Here is a 12,713-nt window from a genome sequence, read left to right on the forward strand (position 1 = left end):
TACTATAATCCCTAGGCAAAATGTGGACCAACTGACTGGGAATGACAAGTCTTTCAGTTTCAGCTGGAAAAATGCCTGCTGGAGTAAATGTACCATATTAAGAGCAGACTTCAATTCCCACCATGAAAGGAAAGTTATAGCAAAGAAACTTATTTGCTGCAAGTTACGAAGAAGTGTAGCATCCCAAAATCTCCCAGAGAAACAGCATTCGGTAAAAGCACTCATCTATTTTGGGTGCATGTTTGAAGATGTTTGCCATGTCACACTTATTTGCTTAAGAACCTGGAACGCAGCATTGTTGGAAGATAATTTAATAACATCTTGACAATTAATGCCTTCATCAGAATATTGATATGTTCAAACTACTCATTCATTCCATTTTTAGAAAGTAAACCCCGTGCGGCGGCCTAGGTGCAGAGAAAGACATACAACTAGAAAAATGTGCAACTTTATTGTAAGATTTCTTAAAGACAGACCTCAAGATGACAAAAACAAAAATGTACCATAAATATTAGGCACAATAATCAATATGTGCCAGCGATATTTCAACTTGATTCAGGCCATATCCAGAACCTATTTACAAGTATTTAAATTAAATACATCCTGAAGTATACACTACGTACAAAGTATGAAAAAAGGAAATTACATACTCTGGAAGGATGGAGTGGTTTGGTTTGAAATGAACATTACATAAGATAAAAGATTCTGCCATTTACATTTCATGTCTTGATGACCCCTTCCAAAAAGTCCTTCTCAACCATCTCTTCAATTTTTTGCCTCACTTTGCTAGATAAGGTCTTTTGGTTCTCCATTTTGATGTCTTTGTTGGGAAAAGAGTTTGGGTAAAGCATGGGGCTCCCTGAATGGCCGATGCTCCTGCTGGTGACTTTGCTGTTGAAGACTTGGCTCAGGACATGGAAGAAGGGGAGGAGCTGCTCAATGCTGCGGACGGCGCAGAGGGTCAGGAGCAAGTGGCCGGGTTCCCAGTTCAGAATCCTCCCTGAGATGTCCTCTTCTGGATTTTTCTGTAAGCAGCAAGAGAAGAGTCAGGACCAGGCTTGATAACGTTTTTCCAAATTCACCATCTACACATTTTCACCAGCCACCAAAGCCAGCACATATTGATTTTACCAACTCACAAATGAAGATAATGAAACTTCTTTAACTAAATTTTCTCATCCAAGTCAGCGCTACTTACGAGTCTAATTGTTAAGAAGCAAATCATTCCAGCTGAGATCACTGAATGGTTCAATTAAACTTGTTCCACTTATTTTAATGAAGTACTAAATGATGGAGGAGGGGAGAAGTGAAGTTGTGCAGTGTAACAGTCTTATTACTATGAGGCTTAAAAATCCCACCTGGTCTTGAATTATCCTACCCTTTATACGTCTCCCTGCAATAACTCGGGGAACTGTTTAGCCTTCAGCCTTTAAGGGGGAAGAGAAGCCTTGTTGGTGCACATGGTTGTACATTCTAGTTTTCTAAGGTTTCCGGATAATCTGAACAGCAGTTATAATTTACCCACAATTTAGTACCTGAAACAGATTTTTTTAAAAATCAAACGGAATACCTTTGCCCTTTTTCGTAACAGCTTTGCTAATCGGACAACATATGGTTTGAATTCTCTCTGGTGGGTGCCTTGTCTTCGCACCTCCAACCCGGAATCGTCTGAGGCTTCTGGGATAAAGGCCCACCGGTACCTGTTAAGAGGAAGAACAAATCCACTTCTGAACTACTTTGCATATTCAGCAAGCAAGATTTGGAAAGAATCCCTACTCCTGTATTACTGGAAGTATTCATATCCAGTGCTACGTCCAAGCTTATCTTGATACCCAGGACACTAACATGCAGAGAAAAAACATAATGCTGAATTAATACGTAAGGACTTTGATCAGATAGGAAGATCTGCTATTTTTCAAGACAACATTTTGTATCTCCTGTGAAATGGCAGTAACAGTTTTGTTTCAAAAGAATCTCTATCTGTGCTTATTGAGGCTTTATTCAATCGTGGGGGGGCAATTGGGCCACTACCTGCAATCCCCTTCTCTGTGAAGAAAACTAAATTAAAGTGTCTTCACTTATAGCTGTCAAGCCTCTGTTTGAACACGGTGAATAAAGGGAGGTGGGCCATTGAACCCAATAACTGGTTGCACTTTTTACTACTTTACTATTGGGAATTATTTTCCTAATATAACTTTACAGAAAAAGAGGACATCCTTAGAAGGCAGAAGATAGCTTCTTTCATGCCTCCACAAAAAGAAGCATCCCTTTCAGAACAGTTTTCTCCCATCAAATATATTTCTAGCATTTCTGGATTTTACTTACATCTGAAACTGAGGAAGGTTCTCGGAAGGTAAAGCAAGGGCCAAATCCAGAAATTTACAAGCTGACAAATAAAGATTCAGCCATCTCTGACTGTTGTAGGATGTAGAAAATCCATTGCCTCCCGTATATGTTGTTTCCAGCCCAGCAACAGATGGACCTGAAGTTCTGCAACCAAATGAAATTAATATATAAAAACTGCTGGCATGCTTTACAAATGAATACTGACCTCACATCTCAACAGCATTTCCCTTAAAAAAGTAGTAAGCCTATGTTTATATTTGAACTTTCCTTTGGGTAAATGAGCTTTAATACTGCCGATAAATGAATTTTGGTATATCACTCGCAGTTGAACATACGGGAAAGGAGTTCACACAATGAAGAAATGTTACCATTGGCAAGGCAGGTGAACTGACAAATTAATAAAATGAGAAGAGAACAAATGAATAGAGAAATGCTGGCTCAGTGAATTAGTTTAAGTCCGGCATCTCTGCTAACCATCTGTGTAAAAATCATAAGCACAAACCAAAGGGCTAATTGTCTACTGATTTGTTCAAAACTATAGGAGTTTTAGAAGCAGCAGCAAGTCACAGACGAGGTTTTGGATCTCCACACACAAAAGAAAACTCCACAAATCAGGAGCCAAACAAAATGCAATCAAAATGCAAATCAACTCAATGGCAGGAAGTGGGGCGGAATCACTCCCAAATTTTTAATGAAAATGCAAAATAAAGCCATACGTTGTATTTGGAATATGTATTTATGTTGGCTGCATGTCTATTTCTGTTTCTGGGGAAGACAGGCAAGAAAGCAAAAACTGACGAAACTGCTAAGGCTCAGACATTGAATATGGCTCTGAATCAACAATGCTAACAATCTGCAGAAGAGTGTTTAAACCAGACAGACAAAAAAGACCCATCACATAACTGGCTTTCGCCTTGCTTCTTATAATCTTATAATCAAAAATCACAAATAACTATAATAAGTGCATTTCAATTCATTAGCTTTTCTTGCTCATTTTAGTCCTTAGCTAAAATAATCGGATGTTTTTGACAGGATGCCCCTGTAATGCAGGCATGAGTCAGATTTGGCCGAGTAATGTAAAAATGAGATGAACGACTTCTTTATTGTGGTTTATTATTAGCACAGATTATGTTATTCAGTCTGGTTGGAAAAGTCTTTTCCCACCTATTAAGCATAAAATAATGTTCATTTAAAATATCAGAATATCTTTTAGCAGCGTTTAACTTACTATGCAAACAAGAATGAGCAAATCACAGTGACTCTACCTTGAGATATCTTCATCAGCTGTGAGCTCCTGTTCCATAAGTAAAAATACTTGGACCTGAAGGTAAAAAGAACGAAGCACACATATTGTGAATAAACAGAAAAAAACGCATACTTATATTCTGTATTTCCATCTTTGAGGCACTGAAGGGAGTTATCAATGTTAAATATAATGTCAACCACTAAACCACTGTACATCATTGCCCCTTTCAATGCAACCCTCCACATGCCCAGTTGTGAACGGCAGCCCTTGGGCTGCGCTACCTTGATGATCAAGTCACATTGTGCAAGAGGGATGAACTGGATAACGTTTAACATTCTGGCTGCTCAAATTCACAGTTCTGTTTAATAGTGTAAAAGCACCAAGAATGATGCGTGGTTAGCATCCCTTTTTCATAAAAGAGGAAAACATATATTTGACAATTTGTACCTCCATGTTTATCCTGACAGCAAAATAGGCATAATGGTTGGACACTGTACTGAGAGCTCAGTGCAAGCCCTTTCTCACTGACAGGACCTCTCTGGGGGAATGTTAGTTCAGTCAGTCAGACTCGCCACACTCATCGCACAGGGTTCTTGTGGGCATAAAATGAGCAAATAATGGAACCAACAAAGCTGCCTTCAACTCTCAGAGGAAAGCAGAACATAAATGTTAAGATAACGTAATAATTTTGATACTGATATTGATCCATATAGAAATGGCTAAATTCTATAATAACGAAAGAAGTACATTGATGAAAGCATCCTAGTGATTCAGCCCAGGAGAAATGATGGGCTGTTATCTTTAACAATCTCCTGGATAGCTTAAAACCAATATGGAGAAATTCTTAGGTCTTCTAAAAAAAAGGGGCCTTCTTTGCCCAATTGTGGATGCAAAGCGGAACTCACCAGTTCTGTGATCATAGTAGGCCAAAGTGAGGTAAGATGCTGTGGAGACATTCTTAAAAGCAAAACTCTGAAAAACAGGAATACTTGGGAGTGAAGGGTAGGCACTTGGGGCAGGCGGAGACTTTCAACCAGTCTTTCTAAAACAGAAAAGGTTACAAGGATCTGTCAGAAAACAATCACAGCTGATATCCAGAGCTGCAACCTGCTTCAAACATCTGTAATCGGTTAAGAATCTGCATCTAATAATATAAATTAATTTTACACAATGGAACATGTAGAAGAGACTTTAGCCAAGCTTAAATACTCATTGTTCTAAACTATGAGGCAAAAAAGATAACACAAGTTAAAACTATGATTCAGGACACTTTGCTCCAAAATAGGCCTACTCTATAACACAAATTTGGATATATATATTTTTAATGTCAAATTGAGGCAATAGCAATAGCAGTAGACTTATAGCAGTAGACTTATATACCGCTTCATAGGCCTTTCAGGCCTCTCTAAGCGGTTTACAGAGAGTCAGCATATTGCCCCCAACAATCTGGGTCCTCATTTTACCCACCTCGGAAGGATGGAAGGCTGAGTCAACCCTGAGCCGGTGAGATTTGAACCGCTGACCTGCTGATCTAGCAGTAGCCTGCAGTGCTGCATTTAACCACTGCGCCACCTTGGCTCTTCAAGAGATTTGTTGCAAAAAGCAGCAATGAATTTCTCCTTCCTGGCCTGTGGTCCCCTGCTCTCAAAAGTCTCCAAACTCACTGAACCAGATTTGTGAATTGAAAGGAAATCCATTCGACTTGCATCACTGGTTTAGTGACCAGCTGTTATGAAGCCTAAATTTAGAGTTTTATTTATCCCACATTGCCTAAGCAAGTAGTAGCACGTGGCTGATCTTATCTGGGATAAGAAGTCAAATAGACTTTGACCTGGTTGGATGGAAGATTATCAAAGAGAATCAGTTCAGTAAGATACGTAGATATAAAACGAAAGTGCGCATACACGAACACATGCATATACAATATATATCAGAAGATCATGGGCAAACTACTTGTATAATATTGCCAGTAAAACTCCATGGCTTTTATTCATGAAGTTACAAGCTTGATTGGAATTACCTTGTATATCTGGAAGATATTTCTGATACTGATCCACTTCACTGCTAAAAATGGCAAAGGCCAGCCTCTTCAGGAGCATAGCACGCTGTTCTAGTTCAACATCCCGATTAGCAAACAGGTTGAGAGAACTGCTCTGAGCTACCGCCACACGAGCTAAAAAAGAAAAGGTGCAATTTTGGCAATGCTTTGGGAAAGAGAGAAGCTTTTTGAAAATAATGTTATGTATTGCATGAATGTTACCGATCAGAATACTTTAAATCATTGCCATAGATGTGGTACTACTCGTGGTCTTATATATAACAGAGTATCAAACACCCACAATCAAATGGAATAATTAATTGGGCATTGGGTGGAAATTAACATAACTTTAGAGTGAATGCTCAATCAAGTGCTTGCTAACTTTTCAAGAGAAGGAAAATTTGCAGTAATTATCACCCCAATGCTTGTTTCCTGGCTGAAATTTGAACTAGATTGTTGCATGAGCACCAAAGGAACCAAACTTCACCGCTCAGAAACTAACCGTGGATCTCGCACAGAGCAAAAAAGTTAGACTCACTCATCAAATCTCTAAAAGTGGTTTTGTCGTGTGTCATCAGATTGTCCATAATGGCTCTCCAACTAGTATAAGAAGAAAAAATGATAGTTATTTTAAAAAAATAAAAGCATAGTATTTTATTTTTGATTAAACAAAAAGAAAGAATGACTGTTACAAAGTTCTCTCAGAATTTGGCACTGTGTATCAGAAAAACATATCGGACAGTAGAAAGCAGAGGTGGGTTCCTACCAGTTCGCACCTATTCGGTAGAACCGGTTCGTCAAATCTACCGAACCGGTTAGAAGAGGTTCCACCAGTGGACCCGGAAAGCAGGCCACACCTACAGAAGAGGTTCCAAATTTTTTTGAAACCCACCACTGGTCCTTGGATATGATTATTCTACACTATCATGCTCATATTTATAAAACTCAGTGCCTCTGTGAAAGGTAAGGATGACTACTGCGTTTGTGGTGCAATCAGAACATTGCGTGTGTTGAAGTTGTTTTAACGCAAACCAAAGATGCCTTTTAAAAAACAAGTTTACATCATATTCTTATGCATGCCAGTGCTGTGTGTGAGGTAATTTAAGGTGGTTCTGACAAGTGTCGGCATCTTCATATCCGTTCACATGGGTGGCAAGCCACTCCCATCTGGTCACATGGGCGGCAAGCCACTCCCACAAAGGAGGCCACACCCACAGAGTAGGTTCGAACAATTTTTGAAACTCACCACTGGTAGAAAGTTAAGGCTTCAGCAGTCGTGAATAGGAGGGAAGGTACCCAAGTGTACAAGTAGTGCTCAATTTACAAGCCTGTGCATTACAGCCTAAGTCATGACGGTCATTAAATAGGTTACTCATGTGACTCACCTGATTTTACAACCTTTTTTGCAGTGGTAGTTAGCAATAGGACTTAGACTGATATAACGCTTTATAGCCCTCTCTAAGCAGTTTACAGAGTCAGCAGCATTGCCCCCAACAATCTGGGTCCTCATTTTGTTAAGTGACTGCAGCAGTCATTAAGCCAACCGATTGTTCAGTATGGGCTGGCTTTGCCAAAAACTGGAAGTAAACGTTAGTTTACGTCAATCAATCAATCAACGTGATAATGTGACTGTAAGCAAATACGCCATCTAAGATGCGAATTAGCTGCTTTACAAAAACTTAAATGGGTGAGCAGCTCATTACTGTACTCCCACCAAAATAGGGTTTATAAGTGTGTTGGTCATCAGGTTTCTGTTTTATTTGTTTCACAAGAATATTTGGTTTTATTTTCCAGATACTGATTTCAAATAAGAGCAACAAAGAAGTCTTACTGATTCACGCAAGAAGCATCCATCTGAAAGAAACTGGCATCCATGAAGAGATCAAAAGCTTCCTTCTTCCATGCTCTCCTGGTATACTGATATCCACTCAGACTGCTCAAGAGTTGGACACAGGCTCGGTAACTGGGTGCATTATGGGCACTGGAAGAAGAACGCCCCCCCATCTCATGTTACTATAAATACAGAATGTTTCTGTGAAAAACAATCTGAAAACACCAGCTTTACATGATTTCAGAATTATTTTTTGCTGATAAAATGCATAGCAGCACGGTCCACTACGGCTTGTCACTAACAGTGCCTCCCTCCCTTTCTTCCTCCTTTCTTCTGCAACACTCTTCTGCTGATCTTGGGGCCTCACGAGATCTTGTTTTTTTCTGGCTTAGAGGACCGGGACAAAATATGGGGCAAGGGGGACCGTGCGACTTTTTGTAGTACTTTGCAAAGATACCTGTGGTTGCGAAGATAAGGCACAACGTAGTGCATTATATTTACAAGAAGTGGAATAACCCTTTCCTTCTCATCACTATAGAAAACCATGTCCAGAAGATGAGCCAAAACCTAAAACAGGAGAGGAAAAACATCACAACTTTCCTTATCAATCTATGAGTTACTGTTTAAAATGTTTTAATTCTTTTAAGTGAAAACACAGCAAAGGATGATTTTCAAGATTCTACACGCACACTTCAAAATGTGAATTTATAAAATCATAAATACAAGACAGATGATGTAAAAGCCTACTTCCTTTTCATGTCAATGAATATACAACCATATACCTACAGGCATGGCACTGACTTAAATTAGTCCCTAATGTGTATTTTTTTCCCTGCATTGCTTTATAAAGATGAGAATGTACTTAGAAAGCTTGGAAATACAATGTGTTGTAAATGCGTTTTAGAGAAGATAACCAGATATGTTAAAATTTTGAAAACGTGGAAGATGTAACCAAATTCTGTAAATCTATACTTTACATTCTGACGAATGTACACTAACGAATGTTTGTGCCATCTCAACTACCAAACCATCCTTCATAATAACTTGTATGGGTTTAAAATCTAAGCAGGATTGGATTTGGTCAGTTCTTGTCACAGAATAACAGTGTTGGAAGGGACTTTGGAAATCATCACCCTTTTCTTGGGTGAAGACCGAAATGTCAGAGCTGTAGGCTAGACTGGGGAATTACAAAAAATACTGGAAGGCAGAACTAAGTCACTTCCAACCACTGCTGAGGAAATTACATGGGCAAACTAATGAAGCCACCAAAAAATGAGTTTGATTCACAGAATATTTAATTTTTTATGATTGGTTTCAATTAAATCAACTTCAATCATGGTTTCTGTAGCTAACTTCTTTAAAACAGAAAAAGTTAACTATTAATTACAGTTATAAGACTGATTGTAGGACTAAACATAATTATCCTTTTCATAAGTTTACACAAAGAAAAAAAATTGCAGAATTATCTTCACTGATGCCATAAACGCCTTCACATTCCTATTTCATCTCTTTCTGTTCATAATAATGAAAACAGGAAACATTTGCTTTTGCTCCAAGCTACATCTAAGATCCAAAATCAGACAAAAAAAGCATAAGAGAGAGAGGTGGAATGAAGGGCAGAAAATATTTTCATGTCTATGAATCATAATTTTCCTTTGAGTCAACATAAAAACTCCTAAGGTCCATTCAAGAAATGTGTAATTATCTGTTACTGCATTACGTATACAATCAAGAACTACAAAAACACTTACTTCTGACAATAGCGTTAAGGCATGGACACTATACACGGATGGAGTTATGCTTGAGGTTTCCAAAGCTGGATACAACATATCTAAATTAAACACATGAAAAAGAAAGAAATGCTGTTTGTAAAGATGCAACCACGCCATTCTCACTTTGAATATTGGAAAGGTTTGTGCTAGAGTTAAACCATAGTGATGAGATTATTTTAATGACAACGCTCCTGCTCCAAATTATATTTAGTTCATGCTTTTGTAATTCCAGTCAGATGTTCAGATGAACAACATCATCCACAACAAACAGTAAAAATCACCTTCAACATCAGACTCCAGGTTGTTTCCATCAACCATTATTTTGGGAGAAGGCTTAACCTCTAAATTTCGCCTCAGCCAGGTTGTCTGTTCCAGGGATGAGCCTGCAATTGCTCCGATGGCATCTACTATTTTGTGTGTTACATCCTGGTGAGGTGGCAAATAAGCAGAAGTAAAAGAAAAATTCTTATGAATAATATATATTTAATATATTACTTGATTTAATCTCTCTTCTGCAGAAGTAATGAATAATCTCAGTGAGACAATCCTGTCCTTTGTGGAATGCCATTATTTGCTGCTTTCTTGTGACATCCCAAGCCCTTATTTCTAATTACAAAATCTAGCGTAATTATGAATATTAAATGCTTCAGCGATTTAAAGTGTCTGAAACACTTTAAAGAAAGCCAACTCAATAAACTGTGAAAACCTACTTTGTGGCACGGTGAATTAGAAATATACATAAACCTAACTGAGGCTTTGACAATGTCATTGACACAAAGGTTTTTTCCTAAGACAAAAATCAACTGGCACATGAAATTGAAACAAAACAAAAAATAGGCATCAGTGTAGCTCACATGTTATGAGAGAAGATAGCAATTCTAAAAAAAGAGAACCCAACGATGATTCAGGATTTAAAAATTGTCAAAAAAATAAAAAGGGTGAGAAAAACAAAACAAGCATTTTCTTGGTAATTAGCCTACATACTTTACATTATTTTTCGCATTATACTTGATTTCAAAAATAGCAGTTTCTATAGATCTCTTACCTGTAGATCTCTCTGGTCCTTCTTATTATCCAGATTTGGATTTTTCATAATAAACTCGTTTAATACACTTTAAACAAACAAGAAAGAAAAGGAAAAACATTAATGTCTTGCTTCAAGTTTTAGAAAAAGGGATTTCAAGGGAAGAGATGTTTCAGAAGCCTAGGAAATAGAAGGGAAGGCTCATGGAAAGGCAGCAAGGATTAAGCCAAAGAACATATTCACAGCCCTTTAGATTCCACACTTGGTCATCCTTAGGAAGCTATATCCTAAGAAAAGATGCTGTCATTGATTTTAGCAATAAATGTGGGGTATACATTTTTATAATTTAATCCAGTGGTTCTCAACTTTTTCTTCTTTTTGGAAAAAGTTGAGATAACCTGATAAAAATTACTCAGTAAATAATTTGGGTTCAAAGAGATGGTCTTTAATCAATTCTGTCTAGCACTATTTTGGATTTCTGCATGCTGCTATGATGACAAATACTTTCAACTCATATTTAAACTCATGTAATTGAACTGGTCTTGAGCTAAAGGAACAACAAGACACAGCGGAGACATTCTCACTTTGAACATTGCAAAGGTTTGTACTAGAGTTAACCCTAGTGATAAGGATTATCCATAACATTTGCAAGATTTCAAATTGCCTTGAAAGTTTCTAGTCCTCCCTACACCTGGAAGACTAAAAACTGTGCTCAATATTAAGTAGTGATCTAATTTTCAATACGAAAGACCAACATTTCTTCTAGATTTTTCAAAAGGAAAATTAACGGTGTCTATGGTCACAGAATGACTCACCCAAGTATTAGAAACTGCCCTGGAGCTGGAAGGCCGAGTGGTATGGAATCCTTTAGAAGGAGCAGCAAAGAGGCCCAGCTGTCTACTAAATTGGAGACGGGGATTCTACAGGAAAGAAAAAGCCACATAATCATATCTAAAGGATTTTCATTATTATGTTTAGAAGGGCTATCTAGAGTTGAGTAAATGAAATAATGTTGCTCTACTTGTTTTAAAATATTTTACAGTTAATATAGAACTGAGGAAATATGAAGCTCCCTGGTCAGATGGGAGTTCTGATTTTTAAACAAGTGTTTAATCTTCTAAAATCTGGAATTCAGCAGTTCAATTCCTTCCTTAGTGCTTGCATCAATCATCTCAGAATTCTCTGACTTTAACAGAACTGTTACGCAAATGTGACCTTCTAAAATAACTTGATACTACTGAAAGGGATGCTAGAATAGAAAACCTACCTCTGGATGTACGTAAAGAAAAACTGCAACATGCAGACTTCCAATGAAAGATGCTTCTAGAAAGATTTTGTTAAAAAAGAATTAAGAAATACACATTACTGTTCCAAGCCTACAAGTAGCTGTCAGTTCTGTAATTAAAAGATAACTAATTTTGCTGTGACTTTTTTTAAAAATCAGCACAATTTTGTTACATTTGAATGGAAGAAAATGTGTCAGCAATTATGAATATTTTAAAGCGATTTTTCTCTTAGTTTCCTTTTTTTCTGGAGGTGGAACATTAATTTTGCCTACAGAAAATTGGATTTAGAAATCAATGTATTCTTTCAAAAACAATTTTCTCAGGAGAAAGGCAAATGAAGAATTATATCTATTAACAGAGCAAAAGTTTTATGTAAACTGGAAAATGTTCATCTCAAACTAGTACGTTATTATTTTTAAAACAACACTCATTTTCATTGCAAAACACAAAAGCAACTGGTTCTTTACTCTTCATTAATGCATTTTTAATGCAAGGAACAGTAGTTACAATAGCAATTAATTAATTACAACAACTATTATAAAGTTTAATTAAAGTCATTTTCACGCATGCATGGGTATAGGTCATCCTCATTTAACAATAGTAATTGGGGCTGGAATTTCTATTGCTAAACGACACAGATATAAAGAGTGGTGTCACATGATCATACTACTTAGCAATGGCAATTCCAATTGGCTGATAAGCAAATCACAGGTGTTTAAGTCCTCACATGATCACAACATTGGCTTCCAATGTTGAGCCGAGGTGGCGCAGTGGTTAAATGCAGCACTGCAGGCTACTTCAGCTGACTGCAGTTCTGCAATTCGGCTGTTCAAATCTCACCGGCTCAAGGTTGACTCAGCCTTCCATCCTTCCGAGGTGGGTAAAATGAGGACCCAGATTGTTGTTGGGGGCAATATGCTGACTCTGTAAACCGCTTAGAGAGGGCTGAAAGCCCTATGAAGCGGTATATAAGTCTAACTGCTATTGCTATTGCTATATTCCTGCTGGCTTCCCCACTGACTTTGCTTGTGGGAAGCTGGCAGGGAAGAGATAGCAAATTGTGTGACCATATGACCACAGAATGTGGTGGTGTCAGAAATCTGCCAATGCCCAGATTGCAATTTTGTGACCACAGGGACATTGTGACAGCTAGAACTGGTTAAGAACTGG

At 37.8% G+C, this 12,713-nt stretch overlaps 1 protein-coding gene across 2 annotated transcripts in view; it reads right to left on the bottom strand.

Moving 5' to 3' along the window:
- Nucleotides 1-432: 432 nt before the first annotated feature.
- The window catches only part of DOP1A (DOP1 leucine zipper like protein A), a 56,598-nt gene continuing 44,317 nt past the window's right edge, over nt 433-12,713 (bottom strand). For both annotated transcript variants that reach the window (XM_087718819.1, XM_087718818.1), the window contains 14 exons: nt 11,525-11,580; nt 11,073-11,177; nt 10,279-10,345; nt 9,515-9,659; nt 9,213-9,292; nt 7,919-8,028; nt 7,462-7,611; nt 6,169-6,230; nt 5,613-5,765; nt 4,498-4,634; nt 3,612-3,667; nt 2,326-2,490; nt 1,571-1,700; nt 433-1,025 (listed from right to left, as the gene is read on the bottom strand). In XM_087718819.1, coding sequence (XP_087574945.1) covers nt 720-1,025; nt 1,571-1,700; nt 2,326-2,490; nt 3,612-3,667; nt 4,498-4,634; nt 5,613-5,765; nt 6,169-6,230; nt 7,462-7,611; nt 7,919-8,028; nt 9,213-9,292; nt 9,515-9,659; nt 10,279-10,345; nt 11,073-11,177; nt 11,525-11,580 — 1,722 coding nt within the window. In that variant the 3' untranslated portion in view covers nt 433-719. The remainder of the gene's footprint in view (nt 1,026-1,570; nt 1,701-2,325; nt 2,491-3,611; nt 3,668-4,497; nt 4,635-5,612; nt 5,766-6,168; nt 6,231-7,461; nt 7,612-7,918; nt 8,029-9,212; nt 9,293-9,514; nt 9,660-10,278; nt 10,346-11,072; nt 11,178-11,524; nt 11,581-12,713) is intronic.

Source organism: Thamnophis sirtalis, unplaced genomic scaffold, assembly GCF_051295495.1.
Source record: "Thamnophis sirtalis isolate CommonGarterSnake01/CBP01778 unplaced genomic scaffold, rThaSir2_p1.2 scaffold_6, whole genome shotgun sequence".
NCBI lineage: Eukaryota > Metazoa > Chordata > Lepidosauria > Squamata > Natricidae > Thamnophis > Thamnophis sirtalis.